The sequence below is a fragment of the Acartia tonsa genome, chromosome 6, assembly GCF_053477335.1.
Source record: "Acartia tonsa isolate MP-2025a chromosome 6, ASM5347733v1, whole genome shotgun sequence".
Classification (NCBI taxonomy): Eukaryota; Metazoa; Arthropoda; class Copepoda; order Calanoida; family Acartiidae; genus Acartia; species Acartia tonsa.
The window spans coordinates 26,202,329-26,229,534 of record NC_137265.1 but is presented as its reverse complement, the minus strand read 5'-3'; the positions used below and the strand labels follow the sequence as shown (position 1 = coordinate 26,229,534).

At 30.1% G+C, this 27,206-nt stretch overlaps 1 protein-coding gene across 1 annotated transcript in view; it reads left to right on the top strand.

The window, feature by feature from the left end:
• LOC145322231 (uncharacterized) overlaps positions 1-24,857 on the top strand; it is a 72,496-nt gene extending 47,639 nt beyond the window's left edge. The window contains exons 3-7 of the mRNA XM_080164094.1: positions 5,819-5,854; positions 14,267-14,444; positions 20,598-20,672; positions 21,566-21,645; positions 22,224-24,857. Of these exons, the coding sequence (XP_080020220.1) occupies positions 5,819-5,854; positions 14,267-14,444; positions 20,598-20,672; positions 21,566-21,645; positions 22,224-22,345 (491 nt within the window). The 3' untranslated portion in view covers positions 22,346-24,857. The remainder of the gene's footprint in view (positions 1-5,818; positions 5,855-14,266; positions 14,445-20,597; positions 20,673-21,565; positions 21,646-22,223) is intronic.
• The last annotated feature ends 2,349 nt before the right edge of the window (positions 24,858-27,206 follow it).

The window sequence follows — 27,206 nt, the reverse complement described above, 5'->3', positions numbered from 1 at the left end:
TATTTCCCACTTCTCCTCTCATTTTTCATTTTATGACGTCACATGGCTGATTTTTTTAGACACGTTGTAAAGCTTTCAAATAAAAAGTACGTACATTCTTAATAAGTTTAGCGTATTGTTAAAAATATGTGAACGTGCGTATTTTTGTTGTTGTTAAAAGCGTACATTTTACATCTTTCACGTATCTTTCATTAATTTTGATTAGCTATACTCTACAGAATTGAAGGGATATAGCCTCTAGAAATTATAATTCTATTAAAATCAATTCCAATTTTCTTGTATTAATGTGTTATTTTTTTATTAGTGCTAATACTTTTTCGATATTCACGTTCGACTGTCATGGTCCATTGTTATTGACAAACTAACTAAATTTAGAATAATGTTGAATTTTGCTGTATGACAACTTATTGTTGTAATCTTGTTATTGCTGCGCTATTTTTATTTTAATCCTAATGTTAATTCTTGGATATTTCATCATTTTCAACGAAAAATGTTATGAAAAAAGGCCAATCCCTCCTATCCTTACATACTTTTGAGGCTTATTCTTCTTTCCTTTAATTGTGCTCTATATAATTTCAGGGTTTTACGGATAAGCAAGATGAATATACGGATAACGGAAAGAAAACGAAATAGCCGGTTTCGTCGTATTTTCAGAGTAGCTTTTCTCCTATTTATAGTCCCTGTGGGGGCAATCATTTACATTTAACTAACCTAAAATAACCTATCCAAAGCTACTGTGAAAATACGACGAAACTCGTTTTCTTACCATGATCCGAATATAATTTAATTGAAAACAATCTATAATACAAAGTAGCTTGATGTCTGTCCGTCCGTCTGTCCGTCCGCCTGTCTGTCTGAAGCTTAAGATCTCGGTAACCACTGATCCGATTAGATTCTACTCTTCAGGGTATTGGTCCTGTGGTGGTTTTAAGCTATTTTCTTGGGGGGTGGGACACCCCCAACCCCCCCAAAAATGAAAATTTCCCCCCCCCAAATTTTTTTTTCATATTTTTTTCTAATTTTAATGTTTTTTATGTTTTTATAAATTTTTACATATTTTGGATCATGGAAAGAAAACAAAGTCATTCCTAATTAGGACAGAAGTCTCTGGAAATTGATCTAAGGAAGGCTACTTATGTCCTTCATCTAACAAAATCTAACTTAAGGGAGGTGACTTATGTCCTTTGTCTGACAAATTCTTACATTAGGAAGGCTGCTTATGTCCTTCATCTTGCAAAACATAGCAAATTCTTGCAAAACATAGCAAATTCTTACAAAACATAGCAAATTCTTACAAAACATAGCAAATTCTTGCAAAACTTAGCTTTTCTGTCCTTCACATAGCTAATTCTTGCAAAACATAGCAAATTCTTACAAAACATAGCAAATTCTTGCAAAACATAGCAAATTCTTGCAAAACATTGCAAATTCTTGCAAAACATAGCAAATTCTTGCAAAACATAGCAAATTCTTGGAAAACTTAGCTTTTCTGTCCTTCACATAGCTAATTCTTGCAAAACATAGCAAATTCTTACAAAACATAGCAAATTCTTGCAAAACATTGCAAATTCTTACAAAACATAGCAAATTCTTGCAAACATAGATATTTCTTACAAAACATAGCAAATTCTTGCAAAACATAGCAAATCCTTGCAAAACATAGCAATTTCTTACAAAACATAGCATATTCTTGCAAAACATAGCAAATCCTTACAAAACATAGCAAATTCTTGAAAAACTTAGCTTTTCTGTCCTTAACATAGCTAATTTTTGCAAAACATAGCAAATTCTGTCCTTCACATAGCTAATTCTTGCAAAACATAGCAAATTCTTGCAAAACATAGCAAATTCTTGCAAAACATAGCAATTTCTTACAAAACATAGCATATTCTTGCAAAACATAGCATATTCTTGCAAAACATAGCAAATCCTTACAAAACATAGCAAATTCTTGAAAAACTTAGCTTTTCTGTCCTTAACATAGCTAATTCTTGCAAAACATAGCAAATTCTTACAAAACATAGCAAATTCTTGCAAATCATAGCAAATTCTTACAAAACATAGCAAATTCTTGCAAAACATTGCAAATTCTTACAAAACATAGCAAATTCTTACAAAACATAGCAAATTCTTGCAAAAACTTAGCTTTTCTGTCCTTCACATAGCTAATTCTTGCAAAACATAGCAAATTCTTACAAAACATAGCAAATTCTTGCAAAACATAGCAAATTCTTGCAAAACATAGCAAATTCTTGCAAAACATAGCAAATTCTTTTAAAACTTAGCTTTTCTGTCTTTCACATAGCTAATTCTTGCAAAACATAGCAAATTCTTACAAAACATAGCAAATTCTTGCAAAACATAGCAAATCCTTACAAAACATAGCAAATTCTTGGAAAACTTAGCTTTTCTGTCCTTCACATAGCTAATTCTTGCAAAACATAGCAAATTCTTACAAAACATAGCAAATTCTTGCAAATCATAGCAAATTCTTACAAAACATAGCAAATTCTTGCAAAACATTGCAAATTCTTATAAAACATAGCAAATTCTTACAAAACATAGCAAATTCTTGGAAAACTTAGCTTTTCTGTCCTTCACATAGCTAATTCTTGCAAAACATAGCAAATTCTTACAAAACATAGCAAATTCTTGCAAAACATTGCAAATTCTTACAACTCATAGCAAATTCTTGCAAAAACTTAGCTTTTCTGTCCTTCACATAGCTAATTCTTGCAAAATTTTCAGCGCGATCCGACCACTGGTTCTTGAGATATGGTGACCTGGTGTCCTTGGTACTGACTGTAAGATTTGGGAAATGGTTCGAATACTTAGTAAATTTGGCTAAGTCCAAAAATATTTTGACACTTAGTCAAATTTTTGAAGTAAAAATACCCAGGTGACACCAAGTGTACCTACTGAGAGGACACCAGGTTGAAAATATTCTAAGTGTCCAAAAATTTTAGGACTTAGCCAAATTTACTAAGGATCCGAACCATTTCCCAAATCTTACCATCAATACCAAGGACACCAGGTCACCGTATCTTGAGAACCGGTGGTCGGATGGGGCTGAAAATTCGTTTTTGAGTTTGGGACCCTCATTGCAAGAATGTGCTATATTTTGCAAGAATTTGCTATGTTTTGTAAGAATTTGCTATGTTTTGTAAGAATTGGCTATGTTTTGCAAGAATTTGCTATTTTTTGTAAGAATTTGCTATGTTTTGCAAGAATTTGCTATGCTTTGTAAGAATTTGCTATGTTTTGCAAGAATTTGCTATGTTTTGTAAGAATTTGCTATGTTTTGCAAGAATTTGCTATGTTTTGTAAGAATTTGCAATGTTTTGCAAGAATTTGCTATGTTTTGTAAGAATTTGCAATGTTTTGCAAGAATTTGCTATGTTTTGCAAGAATTTGCTATGTTTTGTAAGAATTTGCTATGTTTTGCAAGAATTTGCTATGTTTTGTTAGAATTTGCTATGTTTTGTAAGAATTTGCTATGTTTTGCAAGAATTTGCTATGTTTTGTAAGAATTTGCTATGTTTTGCAAGAATTTGCTATGTTTTGTAAGAATTTGCAATGTTTTGTAAGAATTTGCTATGTTTTGCAAGAATTTGCTATGTTTTGTAAGAATTTGCTATGTTTTGAAAGAATTTGCTATGTTTTGTAAGAATTTGCTATGTTTTGCAAGAATATGCTATGTTTTGCAAGAATTAGCTATGTGAAGAACAGAAAAGCTAAGTTTTCCAAGAATTTGCTATGTTTTGTAAGAATTTGCTATGTTTTGCAAAAATTTGCTATGTTTTGTAAGAATTTGCTATGTTTTGCAAGAATTTGCTATGTTTTGTAAGAATTTGCTATGTTTTGCAAGAATTTGCTATGTTTTGTAAGAATTTGCTATGTTTTGCAAGAATTTGCTATGTTTTGCAAAAATTAGCTATGTGAAGGACAGAAAACCAATTTTATGCAAGATTTTGCTATGTGATGGACCAAAAACCAATTTTATCAAAAAAGGATCAAAAAGCTAGGTTTTGTGAGGTGAAGAAAGGCTACTTATGTCCTCAATCTTGCAAAATCTTTGTTCAGGGAGGCATGTTATCCCTTCATCTAACAAATTCTCACTTAAAGGAAGCATGCAAGAAATACCACGCTTTAACTGCTGAAAGACTGCCACAAGTAGACCAAATACCCCAAATTTGAAGCCTTCAGCTTCTATAACAAAAAAGTTCTAGGCATTTTAAAATGACATTTTATGTACAATGGAAATTTTGAAAGAATTGCAATGCTCATGTTGAAAACTTCAAAATTAAACTACGTAGAAACAAAATTATAAGCTTATTTTTGTCATAAATTTAGGTTTCCAGTAACTAATTATATTTTTACAATAAAAATACCCATTTTTATAGTCAAAATCATTAAAAAAAATTAAGTTTTACTTGCGTTGTACCGAATGTACTGTAGCCAATCAGAAGGCTGAATCAGCTTAACAACCAATCACAGCTAAGCTTGTAATAGTTTACCCCTTTGTTTCCGCTATGATTTTCGTTTAAAAATGCAATTTAAATCGAATTTTTTCTATAGATTTTGACTATGAAATGTGGTGTTTTTATTGTAAAAATGTAATCAGTTACAGGCAATCTAAGTTTCTCACAAAGATAAGGTTATAATTTTATGTCTAGGCAACGTAATTTAATATTGTTTTTTCTTTTATGAGCATTGGAAATCTTTCAAAAATTCCATTGTACATAAAATGCTATTTTGAAATGCCTAGAACTTTTTTGTTATTGAAGCTGAAGGCTTATAATTTGGGGTATTGGGTCTTCTTGTGGCAGTCTTTCAGCAGTTAAAGCGTGTTATTTCTTGCAGGCGTCCTTTAAGGAAGGCTACTTATGTCCTTCCTAGGAAGGTAACTTCTGTCCTAATTTAGGAATGACTTTGTTTTCTTTCCATGATCCCATATTTTTATTAATTTTTATATTTTTTTATACTTTTTTATACTTTTTTATATTTTCTTTATATTTTCAATTATTTTTCTTCTTTTTAAATTTCTTTTCTTCTATTAAACTTTGTTTTATCAAATTCAAAAAGATTGTGAAAACTTCCTTCTCCTGTGGGGAGAAGCCCTAAAAAGACTAATGGCAAAGAATTTTTAAAAAACAATAAAAAAAGAAAAATTTCAAAGGTTTTAAATAATATAAATCAATATAAAAAGTTATAAAGAGTTATAAAATGTTATAAAGAGTTATAAAATGATATAAAGAGTAATAAAATGTTATAAAATACAAAAAAATATCTAAAAATATGTAAACAAAATTTTTAAAATTCTCCCCTAAACCTTTAAAAATAAAGCCCCTAGAGGCTAGGGGCGAAGCCGCTAGTACTAATATATATTTGATTACTGTTTGTATTTAGTTTTTGGGACTCAAGTTATTTCATTAATTTATACATTTCCCTGTTAACATTAATATTAATATGTTTTCCAGATATTTTTATCCTTCCTTATATTTCTGGCAATGACCTTCGATAGAATTTTAGAGGTGTAAAACGAATTTTGACAAGGACAATCAAGTCCGTAATTATTGTAGGATAATTGTAATATTCTATATAAAAATAACAGTAAACTATAATAATAAACTGCAAAATATAATTGCGAACCACACATCTCATCACAACATTTCAGAGCATTTTCAAGTTTTATTGATCTATCCAGACCAAATAAATCTTTTATCACGCTTTAAATTTGGTTATTAAATTACACTCTAATGAATTATAAAAAATATTTTTAAAATGAAACTAATGCCTGAAATTTGTTTGATATAGGTGAATGATTGCAAAGAAACTCTATGTGATGCTTCAGGTAAGAAAATTTAATTTCTCTAGCTGTCTGTATAATTATGTATTCTGCTTGTTTGCTGTATCTTCTGTATGGTTATAATGTCTGACTGTCTCTACTATTATATTCAATTGTCCCTCTGTGTCTTTGTTCAATGTATTGTAATGGATTTATTATTACTTATATCTTACACTTCATTTTTATGTCCTCTAATAAAGTGAACCTGGTAGCGGGCTAAATTAACGATTTCTCCCCACCCTCCCTCCTTTTACCCCATTCCCTACCCCTCATACTGAATGGATGGCCAGACCAAAAAATGACGAGAAAAAGCAACCTAAATTGCCGACAATTTTTCTCTTATCATAATACCCACGTATATCTACGTAAAATTTTTGTAGTTAATATGAAACGCTTTGTAATTATGACATTCTGGCAAAAATTATAGCATCATCTATACTTTTACATATATAATATTTCTATTCTAATGATGATTAAATTGCATCGAACATTCTAATGATTATGAGAATGTAAAATAGTTTTAAATGTAATAATCTCACAGTATAGGTGATACTCCCAACGAAGAACAGGATTATGAATACTTAATTTTTATTTAAATCATGTCATATTTGTGTACATTGTTAACTATTAACCTCCCTTTTTTATTTATTAAACCTTTATATCCACCAACTAATCAAAATTCAATATAAGTACCCAAAGGTTTAGAGCCAACAAGTAAGATAACTTGGCTATAAAACTTTGGGTACCTGTTTATTTACAGACCAATGTCCCCTACCTCCCTGTTTAAATCTGTGAATTTTTGTCAGTGTTCCTATTCTTGATATTGTAAATACAGTCTTAATCACTTAAAGCCAAAAGGAGAGTAACAGATTAATGGATAAGTATGTTAAACCTATTGAAAAAAGTAGTAAGGTTTTTTTTGTAACTGAGTTCTCAGTTTTAGGTACCAGGATGGTTTCAGGCTATTTTATTTTTAGATTTAAATGGATGGTTTTAGTCTGTTTTCATATCCGCTTCTTTAATGTTAGAGCCATTATGTAAGAACCATTTTGAATTTTTTAGTGTTGTGATTTCCGATTTTTTATGCTTTTACCTACTCCTTTATTTGGAGAGGTCCCAGAGTAATTAAAAACTCGTCTTAATTGATCTTAATTATATATTATTACCATATTAGCATCAAATATATGCATACAGGGATTTAGGGTATTTATATAGGTCAAGAAAACTTCAAATTTGGGGTAAAAGAATGATGATGCTATAGCCATCTGAAAAGCGGTTACGCCTTTAGAGACCTCTGGGAGAGATGTTTGATGGGGGGGGAGGGGGGGGGGGAGAGTCTACCATTAATAGCTTATTTTGTTTTAGAAAAAAAATTACATTTTTTGGAGGGGAATATTTATTCCAGGGACGGTTTTTCTTGGGAGCTTGGAGGTACCCTCTAAAGTTCTTTATAATGCCTATAAAAAAATGACTTCATACAATACAAATGACCAATGACAGGACAATACACAGACTAAATTACAAATGACATTTTAATTGACCATTTGTAGGCCAGTATGACGTCATTTTTCGTACCCTCCCCACAATAGTTATAAACCTTCCCGGGACCTATAAGAAGTTGTAAATGCGAACCATATCAGTCCAACGGTTAGCGAGATCCTAGGCTACAGACAGAAATCCATTGAATTTTATTTAAGGATAAATCTGTAAGCAACATACAAAAACATACTTGAAAATTCATCTCGGCATTAAAGCAGTTTTAACATTGTTAGGCAGGGATCTTCAGAGATATGACGATGGACAATAAATTATCACAATAATTGGTTGAAAAGTTTGAACATTTATAGTTTCAACTACAAAATCAAGATTTGACAAAGTTAATGTGTAATATGTATGTACATTGTACATGGTTTTGTGTGTAAATTAGTGTTTTTAAACACTTTGAAGAAATTGATTGTATTTTAATTGATTCAATAAGTTAATTTGCCTTAATTTAATTCAATTTCTTCTATCTTTCATTCTCTCTCTTATTCTTTCAATCTATACCTTTTTATTAGCAAAGCTTCTCTGTTTTTTCTGTCTTGATTTTCTTGGCTGCGATAGAGAGTTGAATTTTTAAAATGGAAATTCCATTTAGAATACGCATTGGGTCTATGATTATTTCTGTCTGTCGGTAATTCTATATGGGTATAATGATTTCTATAGAGAAACAGTGTTGTTATCAGCTCATAAAAGATAAATTAGCTAATTCTTCAATGGATATTCAACAAAACAACAAATTTTCAACTTTTACTGTTCTAGTGTTTACTTTTTCAACTTTAATAAGCTTTTTTGATTCACGAAAATTTACTTTATAACATTTTTTCCTTGATATTTCTTTTTTTACTTTTGTGGTTCGCTACTTATGTATGTTGTCATCCTTGTTTCTTTGTTTCTGTCTATCTCTCTTTTTCTGTAACACCATAAATTTATTGTAAAAAAATAAAGATTTATCCAGTGGACAGTTCATAACCCTCCTTACTTTTTTACATCATAGCAGCTCTGCTCCTAAAGGCCTCAAGGGGCTTTTGAGGGAAGGGTGGAGGGTAAGTCGTCTTTTAATTAAAATTTTTTAAGTATACAAAAATATTGTGGGGTATATTTACCCACCCCCAAAATAGTTATTATAGTTAAAAGTCCAGCGGTTAGTGAGATCTTATGATAGAGACACAGAGGTAGACAAACATCCTGTTAATTTTATATAATAAGTTTTAAAAACATATCTGTATAATGACTGCAGGGCTTTACCTAGAGGAATACGGTTTCTCTAAATATTTTTCTGTAGGTTGTGTTGAGTCAACTAGTGGTATAAGAGATTAACCAATTTACATTGATAAACTATTAATGATTAGTAATGATTTATGTTAATCAATTGCTTTATGGACAACAACAGATAGATAGATTTACAAACGAGGATAGATTTATACTATCATATATTCTACTAAATATACCATATAGGCTCCGAAAAAAAAATTGAGACTATTTAAGTTTTTACGTTTAATCTTTATGGTAAATGTTATAGAGTTGTCATGCTTTCAAATTCAAATTGACAAGAAGCTAACTGTTTCGGTTCATTTAATAATTTCCATATTATACCTCTTTAATTAATTTTCCATTGTCCTATCTCAACTCCTTGAGAAGTATCTCACCAATTTTTGTGCTTTGTTCAAATTAAAATATTCACGATTAAAATACTCTTGTTTTGGTCTTGTAATACTCTTCTTAGCTACAGGGATAAATGATACTAATATAGATTAAAATACTCTTGTTTTGATCTTGTAATACTCTTCTTAGCTACAGGGATAAAGGATACTTATAATAATTAGAATTCTCTTGTTTTGGTCTTGTAATACTCTTCTTAGCTACAGGGATAAATGATACTTATAATTATAAAAATACTCTTGTTTTAGTCTTGTAATACTCTTCTTATATTCAGGGATAAAGGATACTAATAATTGTTAAAATACTCTTGTTTTGGTCTTGTAATACTCTTCTTAGCTACAGGGATAAAGGATACTTATAATTATTAAAATTATCGTTTTGGTCTTGTAATACTCTTCTTTTTTTTAGGGATAAAGGATACTAATATTGATTAAATACTCTTGTTTTGTTCTTTTAATATATATCCTTCTTGAAGATGTTTGAAAAAAGATAATCAAAACGTTTATCGCTGAAAACAGCCGAGAAAATCACATTCTCAATTTAGGAAATACTGACAAATTAAGTTGTAGAATTGTTTCGCTATCAGGTATTGTTGCATACATGGTAGAAAAAAAGAATTTTTGACAACATTAGCAATATGAAAAGAACCCATTCCTAAATCTTTGAGCGCTAATATAATAATTCAAAATTGTATAAATACACAAAGAAATTTAGAGCACTTAGTATTCATATTCATCCCACCTTTTAGTTTGGCATTTAATGGGATTGTAGTTTACTTACGCGACTTTTCATTCTTTTTTAGTAATAAATAAGTTGTATTTAAGTAACTTTATAAAAATAAAAGAGTGTGTCTGTCTGTGTTTGTTAAAGGATCTCGCAAACCGTTAAAGCGATAAGATTCTCCTTTACATTAAATCTCTTTCGAATATCCAGAAAAGGTTTTTAAATATTTTAGTAGAGGACACCACCACCTTCCTAAGAGAAATCGCCCCTAGAAAAAGTACCACTTTTTTTATTTATTTATAAACTAAAATTAAATGCTAAGGTATGGAAATCTCTCTCCCTCCTCTTACCTCAAGTGCCCCTTGAGGCCTATATGAGCAGCCGATAGTAAATATGAAACTAGAAGAATATTCGCTTTAGCAACCAATAATTCATCCATATTCCAAGTTGGTTCATTTACTAAAAAAGTGTTTGTTCATTATATTTATTATTCTTTCTTTCTAACTATCTTTCTCTGTTTGTCAATTAATTGTATTAATTTTATTTGTTTTGACTTAATATTCGTGGAAAATTGACTGTAATACGATGCTGTACATCATTTTTCAGTATGGATGAGAACCGGTTCTAATCCAGCAGATATTAATCGGCTTCGAAGCCATACTTGAAAATGTATTTCTATTTATTTATCTATAATTCAAACTACCTATCTAGTATCTATGTAGCTAACCATCTATCTATCTAAGAGTAAATTATTGAAATGAATAGAAACTAAATTCTTGTCAAAACCAATCAGAGTGTCATGAAAAAAAAATATTGGTTCTCTGAGACAGGGATAACTATCCTTTATATTCCTCAGATTTTTTTTATGTGTGTCTGTTTTTTTTCATTTCTTTACTTGAGGTGCCCTAGCCCTGCGGGTCAATCCAATAATCCATGTAACTTAATCTTACTTGATCTAAAGTAATACACAAATAGACGAAAAACCTACCCTCATCCCTTATTCTTAATTTATTTTAAAAGTAAGGGGTTGGGGTATTTGTGTCAAAAAGTTAATTCCAGGGATAGCGCCAATGAATATTTCCCTTCTACCTAATTTATCTTTTTAGAAAACAAGTATTCTTCCTTGGCTTGTGAGTATTTTTTTGTGCATAAAAGGCCTTTTATATTTCTCTAAACATTCAAGCCTATCTTTTATCTACTGGGTCTTACTTTAGTTTTTAAAATTCAAGTCTTTTATTTTATCTAATTATTATTTTTTATATCTAGCTTTTACTTATAATTTTTGTTAATAGGTTTCACTTGTTGCTTGTAATTAAAGTTTGTTATTAAAAAATATTTGTTGACTTATTGAAAAAATTTTCTTGAACAGTTTTAACTGTGTACCCTGTAGAATGAAGAACAAAATTGTGCCTATCTAGCACCCAATTGCCCTTTTTTATGTTGAAAAAACTTTTGTCATATTTTGTGTTGTGATTACTAAAATTCTAGGAATTAGTCAACTAATGAGCTTGGTGTGTGCGTGTGTGTGTGTGTGTGTGTGTGTGACGGTACGTGCATGTTCTAGGGATGTTTTACTAAAACGTTGGTAAATTATTAAATTTGAATAAACATATTATGACGCTAATTTGTAAGTCTTTGTGTTTTATACCTTTCAATTTTACACGCATTCTATTATATTTCTTCTTTTCCATATCCTATGATATAAATATGTAAGATTTTTTTGTCGGATGCTGAGGATCTCGGAAAATACTGTACTGAAAGGAAAGTAATTTCTTTTAGAAGCTTTTAAAATGATTTGGAGTGGTTTTGGAATAATTTTCTGGCCTCCTCAGTGGCGAAGCAACTAGCTGACTATATTTTGATAGATGGTAACCCATATTTCAGGCCTTTTATTATGCCCTCCTTGATAGAAGGGGTATATTGAATTGAGATGAGCGTACATTAAGCAAAGCCAAGGACATTAGTATTTGTAATATTCCTTGTACAGCGATATGCATGAAGTAACCTCCCAAATTGTTGTGGGTTATGTTGTCCACGCAAATATCAGTCAAGTCAGTGTTATTAAATATCATATAGTCGATATAAGCATTAGAATTACAAGTGACAAATGACATTGACCTGTATATTGGTATCAAAAGTTTTCTCTCATTAATTGGCTTACGAACTTTGGATACTGAATAAGGGGTGGCTTTTGTTTATCATCATGAAGATGTAAATCAATTTGTAACCTGACTTAACATTACTTAATATAATCTTTATATATGAAGAAGATAGAAAGGGGGGGGGGGGATGTCGTGCAACATGAAAGATATTCTGCATTTTCATTAATAAAGTGTACAAAACATTAAGGCATAGTCACATTTTTTAACAGTTATATTTTGATTTAAGTTTAGATTTTTACATATTTTAAAATTTTTATCTTTTTTTTTTAATTTGGATTTTTCCAAACGTGGAGTTTTTTGTTGCACAAATTGAAAGTAAATTTTAATTTTATCTTTTACCACCATTCACTAACTTTATCATTCATTATTATCTTTTACAAAGACAATAATTTGTATTGTTTCAATATTTGTTAATTAAGATAACCCACTTTTCCTTATTGATTGTTGGTAGTTTTCGTCTAAATGAGGCTATATCAGTTTCATAAAATTGTGGTAGAAGATTTTCCCATTTCTAACTCCAGCGGGCGTAAACCTGCAGTGTCCTTACCCGACGGGGCTACCCAGTACCCAATATAACCTAACTAAGTAGTAAACAGTCAAACGAAAACGAAAAGCTACCGACTATATTTAATTTTTTTCCAAAGTAAGCGAGTGGGGGGGGGGGGGTATATCGTTGCTTAGGACGGTGTTCATTTTACATTATTTCCATCTCTGATTGCAATTTATAAACTGTAACTGCTGATATAAAATAGATTTTAAAGGTATGTGACGAACTAAATATTGGTTGACACAATATCGACGTGCTAATCGAGTTGTTTCTATATGAAAATTAAATCAATATAATATTAAGTTTGTCCATCTAAATATCTAGAAATACAAATTTGTTGGTGGGAAACCTCGCGGCTACCATACCCTGGAGAAAATGACAACATATTTAGTCTAATTCTAATAATTGCGTGATTTCAAAAGAGAGAAAAAATTCGAAGAATATTAGCCGATATTTTTTTTCAATTTGATAAGTGGATTTTTGATTAGTTTTCAAATTTTGCAAAGATTTTATATAAATTTTGGGTTACATGGTATCTTTTAAATTGTTTTTAGTAGCGATGCAACTCTACAATTCTGTATGGCTGTCTGTACTACGTGTACTACACTACTCTAATTCTCTATTATTAGCATGAAATAAAATATTAAGATGTTGATTGATCATCAAAATAAAACTTTGCAGAATTTAAATTTTTACCCTTATATATTTATTTAGTTGCTTAGTCCCATTCCTTTAAAGGATGCCGTAATTTGTTAGAAAATAGCATAAAACCACACAAAGACAACTATAGTTCTTGTTTTTCTTCCATATTCAGTTAAGCAAAGCTGCTCTAAAAGTATCAAATTGCAAAAAAATCAGTTTTCATGAGGCCTTACATTTCAATGTTTGTAAAACACGCAGCCGCAGCCAGCTTCTCAAAAACAGCAGAAGCACACTATCCTATCATTCAAACCATCTAAAATAATATAAAAGTTTACAGACGCAATCCAGTCACATAGCTTCAACAATATTTAAATACTTAGCTACAACCCCCTCAATATGAGGCGGCCATCTGTGGATATCATTTCTATAACCAGAGCATAGTTTGTTTTGATCTTTCACACATTTTTCAAAATATGTATGTTTCTATCAATGAGCAATAGTATCCTTGTTTAATATATTCGCTTGTTATGCATTTTATTTAATAGTTTCCTGTAGTTTAACAAAAAAAATATTTTTTCTTCATATTTTAATCAAACATCTCGTAATTACTACAAAGAAAAACATAATACAACTACGCATGTTCTGCATATTTTTATATTTTATCTATCTATCTATCTATCTAACTATTGATCTATCTATCTATCAATCTATCTATCTATCTATCTATCTATCTATCTATCTATCTATCTATCTATCTATCTATCTATCTATCTATCTATCTATCTATCTATCTATCTATCTATCTATCTATCTATCTATCTATCTATCTATCTATCTATCTATCTATCTATCTATCTATCTATCTATCTATCTATCTATCTATCTATCTATCTATCTATCTATCTATCTATCTATCTATCTATCTATCTATCTATCTATCTATCTATCTATCTATCTATCTATCTATCTATCTATCTATCTATCTATCTATCTATCTATCTATCTATCTATCTATCTATCTATCTATCTATCTATCTATCTATCTATCTATCTATCTATCTATCTATCTATCTATCTATCTATCTATCTATCTATCTATCTATCTATCTATCTATCTATCTATCTATCTATCTGTTCATTTAGGTTACACGCGAGAATGTAGGACGAAGTACTACACCGAGTGCAGTACTGACATGGTGTATCATAATATGGTTGAGGACTACCCGGAGTGTGGCGTCACCAAGCATAAGAAGTGTGTTGACAGTGGAGAGTGTTTCATGGTCCCAGTTATGAAGTGCAAGATACAACAGAGAACTATAAGGTAAGGAGAGAGTTTCATGATCCCAGTTATGAAGTGCAAGATACAACAGAGAACTATAAGGTACAGAGATAGTTTCATGATCCCAGTTATGAAGTGCAAGATACAACAGAGAACTATAAGGTACAGAGATAGTTTCATGATCTCAAATATGAAGTACAAGCTTGTTATTTTTTCGCTACTGAATATCAAGTGTCTCCTTGTTCATTGATCACTTTACAAAAGTTCTTTGTAATATAAGAATAAAGAAGAAAGGGATATTGTATAACTGAGTATAAATATATTTTTAAGAGAAGCTACTTCAAAATATTTTTTGTCGGTTTATACATCTATTTTTGAACACTTTAATGGGATTGAATAAAAAACATTAAATTAACTTTTACTCTATTTTCTTTATAAATTTTTATTTTGATAACTGGTATTTAGTAATAAGTATACCTTTCCTTTATTTTGCTGTGCATATTTAATGACACTTTTAGGTTAGATTAACTTAATATTATAAAACCGCTATCCTTGAAATTCAATATATTTTTCTTCTTTTCTAATAGTCTAGGTATTATTTTATTAAACCAAATTTTATATGTTTGATATATTTTTTATAAAAGTCACTATCCCTTTATGTTTATTACTTTTGGCATAATAATTTCATGATTTAGTAGTCAGATAAAACAAAGAAACCTTTTTGCAACTATTTTTAACATTTCAAACACAGTATATGAACAGTAGTAAGCACCATTACTTTGCACATATTTTTAACATCTCATACATTAATTCATACACAAATTTTTTTGTTTTACATTAATGGAGAGCTTTATTCAGCACATTTTCTTAGAATAAACTTTTTACATTATTTTTTAGAACGTCGATGAAAATGTGAAAATTTACTATTTTAACAGAATTGAATCTACATAAACACAGACAAAGTAAATATGTATGTAAATGTTCGAAAATATAATAGGTAAATGTTCGAGTGTTGTAAATTGTTTAATACAGTATTATCAGATACAAAATAGTTCACTCTTTCTATATCTGTCCGTTTTCACGTACATTTATTTGTCTGGAGCTTATTTGAGCTTTCTAATAGTCCATCAGTTTAAAGTTTATCTATTAAAAAAGTCATTAAACACGAAGCTCACCTTTAAACCTAACGTATTTGATCTGAGACGTTATTAAATTAATATCATGCCTAATATAAAATATGTATTATATCCAGATGTTTTTATTTTTCGTTCGGGCACTCTTAAAATGATCATAGAGTTGCTACGCCTTCCATTTCACGTATTTGATATAGAATATATTTTAATATGCCTACATTTATAATCAGAGGTATCCGATACAGATTGATCCAGATGCTCGGACAGAACCTAATTCAATGAGTTGTGCAACCAAATAGAAATTATGAAAGCTGTAAATGAAAAAATGTATATAGAATAGTGATTGAGTGAAATACAATGAAAGAAAGTACGGCTAGTCAGTTAGGATGATTAATAATATTTTTTTCCCATACAATAAGCTATACAATCATTACTATACAAGGATGCCAACCAACAGCCATTAAGGAGAAGCTTAAAATAAAGACAAAATAGCCATATACCAAGCCAAATAGATATGCTAAAAGCTCTCATATTTCACGTTAAAATATTATGTTTTGTCATTATGTAGATTTTATTTTCATTTAAATTTTTCCTCCCCGGCAAAAGTAAATTAGAGAATAGCTTAAAAGCTACCCCGAATACATAACAATAGTAAATCAATTTCACTATGAAATACTTCTACAACCTTTGCTATCATATCTGTGATCATAATCACTGTGATGTAAGAAACATATAATTATGCAGGGCAGGAGGGGACATTGGGATGTTTATCACACTAATCCTCATAGTTTTATAATAATGTTTTATTATTCGTTGGCTTTTACAATTTTAGGGACTTTTACTAAATGATGATTGGTTCGTGTGTGTCCAAACGTTTCAACTACTAATTTTAATCTACATAATGGGTAATTTTGTGTAATATCAATTAACAGTCATTGTTTTATCCCTTGTAAGAACCCTAAAATTATGTCACTTATTACCCGTTGTCAAAGGCTTTCTATTAAAACAAAAGTACAGTTTAGTATAAACCTAAATGCATCTGCTACTGTTCTATAACTGTGACTCAAGAATTAACCTATAATTTTCATTTTTAAATCATCCAAGATTAAAAAAATAAACGCTTAATAACTTAGTTAAAACTTATTTTAAGCAACATTTTGCGTTCATATTTATATTTCATTTTATAATTATCAGTTTGTTTTAAATAGCCCTACAAATTAACCTTATTTTCAATTATTTTCTGAAGCTCAACCCTCCTACTTGTGGGAAAGCACCCAGAATTATCAGAATAAAATAATTTTTTGTAGTTTTTTTGTGGTTATGTCAATTTAGATGAAATAAGAAGTTGTTATTTGGTTAATAGTAAAAGACACTTTCTTTGATCTTTCAATATTATTTCTATTTTCATTATATATTTGTATATTTTCTTTGTTGATAATAATTCTGCATGCTTTTCTATAATTTAAAGTAGTAAGGTGGTTTGTCTGAAGCTACTCGGAAATTGCTAGTCTGAAATGGTTGTAATCTTCAGGCAAGCTTTGTAAATGTCTTTGGAAGATTTTAGGCTATTCTTATTCTTCCTCGCCTCCCCCCCCCCCCATTCCGAAAAGGATGGTGGCGAAGCAACTAGTAATATATAATTGGCGGAAAACCTTATCGTGAAATGTGTTTTTCTTTGAAAAAACTTTTATTTCCTTACAAGCAAGGTATCCAAATTGCTTGACTTACTTGAATTAGATTTTGAAAATAATTTTCCTTGTTAATAACAACAAATTTAACTTTTATGTAAGAATGCGTTTTTTTATACAAGACAAGATCTTGGAATGTCCTTTTAATGAGTGAAGTGTTAAAACAAGAACGATTATGTTACATGTTTATTGTTTATAAGTGTTTTAGACCAGCTCATGCCAACAACGAAACTATTTCGAAAAAAATCCAAAAACCTAGAAGTGATTTTCAGCTGTCGTTGGGGGCGAATTTACGACCTTTTATCTGCCCCCCAAATATTTTTTAGATTTTTTTTCGCTTGTTGGCTATACCGTATTCTTTTTTTTTAAACGACAATTTTATTAGAAACACATACAAGAGTAGAAAATCCATTGTAAGAATGTTAGAGTAGCTGCGATACTGAAGAATAGATTATTATTATTGATTACTTTAATATAATAAACATTATCACAGTTTCACAGTTATCATCAGCTTATGTCACAAATCAAACTGTTTTGATAAACACAACTGATTAAGATTTCTAAACCACCTATACTTTTCTTTCGATTTTTCACTGCTTATACCAACAACGGAATAAATTCGAAAAAAATCACAAAACCAACAATTAGTAGAATTGACCACCTTTGTATCTGCCCCCCAAATAATATTCTAGATTAATTTTTTCTTGTTGGCTATATGTTATTTCTGGATTTTTCAATTTAGTTTTACATTGTTCTTGGTAGTAGATGGAGAAAATTTTATATACAAAGTTATAATCCTGAAATCTATAAGAACCACCCGTAAAATGTTAAAGTACCAACAACATAAAATGCTAAAAAAGGACATTGAATTAAAAAAACGTTAACGACAAATATGCCTTTTCTTTAACTTTCCAAGTGCAATAATAGTGGTGCCATTTTTCTACTTGCGGTCTGGCCAAGTCAAAGGGTTAAAAAATGAACAGCTAAATTGCAACGGTAACACTTATATTAGCATGAGGCCAATACTTAAACAAGAGTGAACTAAATTATTTGAATAGTGACGTGTAAATACTAGAAAATCATATTCATTTAAAAAAAACATTTGCCTTTAACTTTTTCGCTAATCATAGATTACCGATCTTTCTTATATTTCACTTACAGCAAAGCATGGTTGAATAAATTTGTCCCATTTTGACGGGTGATGAAGATTGTTGTTCATTGTCCTTTTCCTTCTCAAATGTTAACATGTTTTAAATTTAAGTATCGGACCCGAGTGATAAAAGGGTCATAAACTTATTACAAAACTGATTTGAAATCATGAACTTTTTATTTCAAGCTAAAAATTCTGTATTATTCATGGTAACTTTACAGTTATATCAAACAAAGATAAATGGCTTCACACCCAACATCTAGGGAGTCATCTGATTCAGCAGTCTCAAGAAAATATTATTGTACTAACATGTCTGTTGGTTACAAATGAACGTAAATGAAACAAAATGTACTGTTTTTCCATTCAATATATTCGATGATTTTTCATCACAAAGATAATGTCATTTAATCTGAAAGTTAGATGCTAAATAATTTCAAGGGAGCTTTTTAGTGGGCCATAGTTTGTTTAAGAGTTTATGGCTGTTTGCACAAATCTTTCGGCAAAAACCCCAAATTTTGGGGTAGGGACTATTTTTTTACTTGATTTTAATTGTGATTAATATAGCGCAAAATAAATTATCTCAATCACATATTGACTGTATTTTCTTTGAATACAAACAAGCTTTATAAAAGTCTAAATAATTTGAAGTAGTTTAGAATAGTATTTTTGTAATTTAGCAATAACAAAGAATAAAATTGATTTTAGGTGCTACATTATTATTTGAACTAAGTATTTTTAAAAGTTTTTTAGTTAGAATAATTTTGCATTAAAAAACAACAGCTAAGCCATTAGTCTCATTGTTTTGGGTCCTAGTCAATAACCCTTAATATTTCCAAATGGCCTTAAACCTGCCCAGAACCAATATAAATTATCTTACATGCAACAGTAAATTTATGTTGTTGTTTTATTTAAACATCTGTAGTTACTGCAATCAAATGATCTAAAAAGATCTCATTAGATTTGCAATTAAAGTGTCAAAACAAAATAACCAAAAAACAAGGATGACAAAATTATAAGCGAAAATTATAAAAGTATTGAATAGACAGTCTGTTGTATAGAAGTCCTAGCAAACAATGTTTCAAATACAATATGCATAGGTTGGCCATATTTAGATTATGAGATTTCTACAGTAATTTAATATGTAAAGTGATCCTTTATCGTCTCAAGAATTATAATTTCAAAATTAGTTTCAACTACTATCATAGGGTATACAAATATATAAAAAAAACTTAATTTGAACAGTTTGATAAAACTATATAGATTCATTGTGTAAACGTTATAATTTGCAATGAAGTACAACTTGAAAAGACCCGACGCTTACTACTTTAATTTAAATACATCAATATATAAAAAGTGTTGTTCGATTGTTGTTTTTTTCTTTAACTTCTTGCAACCTTAGTTAGGGTCTCATTTAAAGGAAAGCTTACTTTAGGTCCTTGATACTGATATTTTTTTTCTTCTCTATCTTGGAGCAAATTGTACTAGATAAAATTTACTCCCTCCCTATATTTTTTTCTTCGTATTAGGTCCTAATGATAAAAAATCTTATATGCACTAATAATTTTCCATTAAGGTTATGATGTTTATCTATTTCTATTTTAAGATCTTTTCGGTAACTAAACCGATTATGATTTGCTTTTTAGAAAGATTAGCATAAGCTTTGGTAGCTCAATTAATTTCTTAAAATAACCATTTCAAAAAGCTGTTTTTTATGTGGGAAGAACTCGAAGGCTACGGGGGCAAGACAAGTACTTGAATTATGATTGTTGGCTTGTATTCTAGATATACAAACCAAGTATAGTTAAACTAATTTTTCTAACCAACATTTCTTTGCATATCTGATGAAAAAAAACAAGGATTGCAACATCCAGCTCAACCGTATGTAATATTAATATTAATAGAATTACCAATTTTTGTGCCTTTTTACTAAGTGTGACAGTTGCGTGTTTTGGCTATTAAAGTAACCCTGTATACTTTGACACTTCTGTTGGGAAATGTGGTTTAGGTACTTATGCAATTCCAATTCCATTAATTCAATTATTTGATAATAAGCCTATAAATAATGTCTTATTGTATGAATTTCTTTTGTCTTTTAGAATAAAACCACTCGATCATATCACAATAAGATAACATGAGATATCTTAAACATAGCTCCCTATTATCCTTGGAATCATCATTGCAAAAATCAAATTATCAGACCATTTTTCATTTCATTATTTTTTAGGAAAGCGAAGCCCGAGAGCAAATGTAAGAGGGTTCCTTCAAGGATCTGTAAAAAGACAAGATGCGAAAAGAAAAGGTAAAAATGATATTTTGAAATATATTTGATTATGAATACGTGTTTCCTAATTTCTATTTCATCAATCTTATCCATTTTTGTAGCTAGGCAACCATATTATTAGGGTCTGTCCGTACATCACTACGTCTGAGTAAGTTCATTACAGACAGACCTTACAAATTTTTAAAAAAATATGAAGCTTGAATTTAATTTGTTATCTGAAGAGCATTTAATATTCGGTGATTTATTTACACAATATGCCAAAAACTTGAGAAGAGGAAAAATTATATTTTTTTAAGATTAATTTTTTATCTGTTTTCAGCTTGCTATTACTACGCTACGCTGGCAAAACATTAGCAGCGGCATAAATATTTATTTTTCCTCCGGTGCAACTAAAATTTGTATGGACCCAATTTTTGGATTGAGCTAATCACACTAGGCATATCTTCCATGTATCTAAAGGGATAAGACAATGGCCGATAAATTAATGTACATCCCCAATGATGACACACAAAATGTCCCTTCTGTAGATTAAAATTAGATTAGGTTGAAACGTTTAAACACTCAAATGTTGGGGGAGAAAGTCACTCAAAAATCATCCACATGACGTCATAAAAACGAGGAAATATCCATATCTTTTTTAGGAGTTTTCTTTTTTACTTATCCTCTAATCTCCCTTATTTTTATGACGTCACATGGATGATTTTTGCGTGACTTTCTCCCCCTACACTCAAAATAATAAAGCAACCACTAAAATTCACTAAAGTACCCAAAGTTGTTAAGCCAAAGAATAAGAAAATGTTATTATACAACTTCGGGGACTAGTGTAATAAACAACTCATTGTCCCCTCTCTCTCTATTTCTCTTCAGCCAAACAATTATGGAAAAAATACAGAACTTTATTTATTTTTTAGATGTTTTGAGCGAGTGATTATGTCTAAAGAAATGGAGCCCAGAGAGAAGTGTGAATACAAAGAGAAAAGAGTTTGTCAGGGATCATCAACAACTATTTTTAATATTTTAATTTTATACACTAATAACATACTATCGGCGGCTCCCCTAGCATATCGGCTAAAAATATAGCTTAAAACCATGCCAAGGATTAAATATGAAATTAAAAGCCTAAAACCATCAAAAGACCTATTTGAATCTGACCTAAAATAGAGAACCCAATCAGTTCAATACTTATTGAGATTTTAAGCTTCAGACAAAATACCCGAACTACTTTTAAAATAAAGTACTTATCATTCTATGTCTAGTTCTACATACGTCTCGTTGAGCTTATGTGTCCCAATGGATAACCAAGCGGCAAATGATTTAGAAAAATGCATTATTCATTATTTGCCAAAAGAAATGTATACAAATGAGAGCTGGATTCTAGAAAAATACTTAGATAGAGAAGTTAAGTATGCCACCCTATTCAAAATATTTTGTATCTATGATAGGTATACCTAAATGTCTAGTGATGAATACACCTGGGATTTATGTAATTAGAAAAATTATATTTTTTTGAAACTGATTCTTTTGAGTATTTTTACAAATAATGAAAACTGTTGTTGATGAAACTGTAGGAGGTTGAGGGTTCTACATGCAGACCAGTGTCCAGACAGGAGTGCGAGTATAAATACACTGGCAAACCATGCCAACATGATAAGATGATGCAGATGACCGACCATTCTGCTTTCAATCCTTAATAAGACAAAAAGACAGTTGTCTCCTTTGTGCTATACTAAAAAACTTAGTAATCATAAAATGTAAAGTGAAAAGTATATAATATTTTCTAAGCTCCGTGATTTTGAAGAATACTTTAATTTCAGTAATTTTTATAAAGAAAATAGGTCCAAAGTATTACTGGTTGGGGGTTTAAGTTTGAAACTATGGGTTATTTTAAGTATACAAATATAAGGGAAAAGGTAATAACAGATCAAAACATTTTGAACTTTCCTGAAATATATCCCTACTGAATTGTAAAATTAATAAGTTTAAAATAATTTGCTGAAAACACGTGCTTTTTTCACAATTTATAATAAAAGTCATTTTCTAGCATATCTTGTTATAATATTGATTTAATAGTATTGGGCATTTTTTATGACAATTAAAATTTAATGTTATTATTTCTGTATCATTGATTTAGCCATGGTAGAAAATTTCAAACATTTAGTAAAAGCTATAGAATCTTGTCTGCTTCTTAAGGATTTTTTTATTTCTAATGGTTATCATTGAATTTACAAAGATATCTTCACATAAAGTACCTCTTTACCAATTAGGTACTCATAATAAATATTTGTTAAATGTTAAACCTTTTGTAAAAATTATATAAAAATGTGTCCATTTTGATTTTATGTTAACAATTAATTTTCATAACTTTTTATATTTTGAATACTTTGATATTGCTAGTTTTAGTAGCATTAGTATATCTATATTTTTATTTCGTATAATTTTTTAATATTATATATAAGAATAAAACTAAATAATTTTTTTATTAAAAAGAAACTTACAGTGCCAAATGAGAAACAATAGAACAAGATAAAATACTAAAAAGTCCAACAAAACAACATTTAAATGATTTAATCTAAGATTTTTAGAACACGATATTTTTGGTGAAGTGAGGCGAGAAAGTTCCTGTATGAAATAACCTCGGTTAAAAAAAATGACCGCGACATAATTTTCAAGGTTTTATTGTACTTTTCTATAGCACACGAAAATAATTTTTGAGAGGATTATCAAAATTTGAAAAAAAGTTAAATACAATTTAATTAATGATCTTTAACCCTTACAGATCGGGGGGGGGGGTCATTTTGCCCCCCCCCCCCCTCTAGTTTTTTCAATGTCATTTTTTTTGTAGGTAAGATAGAGAGTTGTGACTTCATGACTTTTTTAGTTTAGTAATTATACGTCGGCAAGAGTTGATCTTATAAGGATATCTGGTGTGTGTCCTGTCGGTCGTGTCGTCCGGTCAAAGTCGGTTAGGTGGCACCAAATTTAGAAAAAATTCTAAATAAATCTTAATTTCTACATTATGACTTTTGTGTATAAATTTTTTTTGGTGAATACTTAGATATCAATGACCTTCTGAGAAAAGTGGTGTTATGACCGTTTGACCGCTCCCTGACCGACTTTATGACCGATTTTTGTCCGGTTTTTACTACAGACATATATCATGAATATCGTGGCTTCTATTACAGCTTGAGACCTATAAATTTTTTTGGTAAATCCTTGAGCAACAATAAACAGATAAAAATATTAAATGGCGCCGCCAACCGCCGTTTTACCGCCGCAACCGCCGAAAATGGCGGTTTCCGTTATTTGCCGTTTTTTGGCGATGATCAGAAAAAGTAATTTTTTTGTTATGAAAAATAAAAGTTCGTCCTAAAATTTGGTCATCCTAGCTGTAAAATTGGCCGCTCTACAGATGTTTTAATATTTAGCGGCTGGCCGCTAAAAAGCGGCTAGGGAGCGGTCTGACCGATATGACTAGAAAAAGTAATTTTCTACACATGAACCACCAGAAAAATTTTGTATGTCTCTAACTGTAACAGGAGCCGAGATAGAGGGGGGGGATTCCCCCCCCCCCCAATCTATTAAGGTGGGAATTGGGGCCCGATCTGTAAGGGTTAAAAACCTAAAAATAACAAGCTGAAATGATTCTTAAAAAACAGTAAATTTAGCGAATTATCTTCAATAATTTATTAAAATGGAATTTTTGTAAAGTGACTCCTAAGTTATATGTTTTCCTGTATGGCTTCGAAACCGATTAATATCCACTGGACTAAAACCGGTTCTAAGCTATACTGAAAAATCATGTATAGTATCTTATTTTAGACAGTTTTCCACGAATATTAGAATAAACATCATTAAATTAATGCCGGTTTTGTTAGCTCGCCCTTCGGCTCCTCTTGGCTAACAAAACTGGTTTTAATCTTATAATTTTTCATTTTATTAATAGCGGGAAACTGTCCATAATACGATGCGATAAATAACTATCAAACATCTTAAATTAGATTTTCTTTGCCAACAATCTCGGTCGGTTATAAACTCACAGACAGAAAAACCAAGTTTATAAAGTAGTTGCGCTTAAAACAAAAATAAAAAAAAATGATAAGTAATCCTCCAGAATAAGGACCATAGTATAAAATGCTGTAAAATAAAAACAAATGTAAAATATAATATTGTAATATTTCTTGTAATAAATGTTTCTACACAAAATTTTATTTCTTTTAGCTTATCATAATTTTTATCTACAGGGAAAGGACAATTGAAAATAGATTAATATTTATGTACAAGTCTTTTATGATGACCTAAAATTACATGCAATTCTTCCAAAAGCTGGTAGAGTCAATATTTTTGCATAACTTTATCTTCCGTTGTCCTATATGCATTCTTGGATTGTTCAAAAGTTGTAGGTTTATTTATTACCAAAGGCTATCCCTTTAAATCACTAAAATGGAAAAAAGTTTGAAAAGTAAGTTTAACGAAAAGCAAAAAGGTATCGTAATGATCAAATAAAATATGTTACTAAATATCTTATTTGCCAAACTAGCGGATGCGCCATAGCGTCTAGGTGCTCTTTATTCCATTGTAAAAAAAGCTTTAAACCATCTCAAGATCTGCAATTGATAATTAGATTCATTAAAACCAAATCAGATTCAACGGATATTGAAATCTTAAGCTTCAGACTAAAAAACCTTACAACTTTATATAATACATCAAGCTCCTTTGTATTATAGATGATAGTCCAGAAAAAATCTAAATTATATTTTTGAAGTCAAATTATTAAGCATTTTTTTGTATTACTTTGTAACGTATGTTCTCAACCACAGGACATATGTATTATGTACTTAACATAACATATCCTTTAGTAGTGCAGCTACTCTACAATATCACAAGTGGCTTTGCCTATAGCATCTAGTTCCTTTATATTCAAAGGGAGAGGAAGAGGTTGAAATCCGAACCAAGACTCTAATTTAGAGATATAATAGTCTAAGATTATTCAGGGTTCTTTTGAGAAGCTACCCTTAAGTGAAGAACTCGGTTCAGTTGTTATCGAAAGGATTAGCAAAAAAACCTTACGAGTTGAAACAGTTAGGCGACATATAATATTCTTATATAGTAGCCCTAGGAGAAGTATTGAATGTTTGTCCTAATACCTTATTTGTTTAGCTCCGCTTGTATTTTGTTTTGATTCTTGTTATATAAAATATGCACTATTGTATGTAAAACTAGTAAATACCTCTATTACACTAAACAAACAAAATATTTACGGAAAAGTCGGAAAATAATTATCTAAACTTAACAATAGTGTGCAATTTTAGGTACTAAGACAATCCCCTGTCATCGTATTACTAAATCCTTTACTACTTAAAGCGTTCTTACAAGGACAATAGGGCATCGTCTGGAAGTCCTTATAACTGAGCATGTTAATTAGTTGCTCATGTTTATATGCAATTAGATTCTCTCCTACTATCTTACTTTATGTAACTCGCTAGACATTACAGACAATTTCTAAAGGTGTGGCACGGTGTGTTACAAAATCCTTCATGATAGAAATGGAGTAATACATTCCCCTTCCTATTGTATTTCTACACGTTTTTATTTATCAGTAGTAGGAACCAGGGAGAAAGGGGAAAATGAAAGTTTATTACACTAGTCCCCAAAGTTTTTAATTATGTTTTCTTATTCGTTGGCTAACCAACTTTTATTGAATTTTGATTGGTTGATTTTTAAAGTTAAGTATCCAAACGTTTCAACCACAAATTGTAATCTACAGCAGGGGTAATTTTGCGAAAAATCATTGGGAATTTAGGTACAATAATTTATCGGCCATTGTCTTACCCCTTTAAATCCTTGAGTAGGAACAAATACCATCAAGAGTGCACTTTACAATATAGTCAATTCGCCATTTTATTCTTTAACTTTTATGTAACCATTCCTTAGCATTGCATATCCGTTCTTTAATACTTTTCATACATACACGCATACATAAGTTATATTACCAACATAAACAACACATTCATACTTCCATACATTCATGTATACATTAATATGCATACAAATAAGTATATACATACAAAATATGTTATTATTGCTTCTTAAATTTTGAGGACCTGCTCTATTATAAACTTATAATTTTATCTTTAATACAAAGTAGCTTGATGTCCGTCCGTCTGTCTGTCTGTCTGAAGCTTAAGATCTCAGTAACCACAGGACCGATTGTGCTCTACTCTTTAAGGAGAATGCCTACTAGTCCTGTGGTGGTTTTAAACTATTTCCTTTTTTTTGTAAGGAAAAAGTAATTTCCTGCGATGGTTTTAACCTAACATAGTTAGACTGAAAAAAAATTTAATATTTAGAGGCTCCTTATAGTGCCTATAAAAATGACGTCATAACATACATATTACCAATGATAGGCCAATACACAGACTAAATAACCAATGGAAGGCCAGTATACATTTCAATTGACCAATAGCTGGCCAGTATGATGTAATTTTTATGGGTACTATTCAAAGCTTCTAATATTGAAAACTTTATTTGAAAAGTATTACTAGAATAAGTATG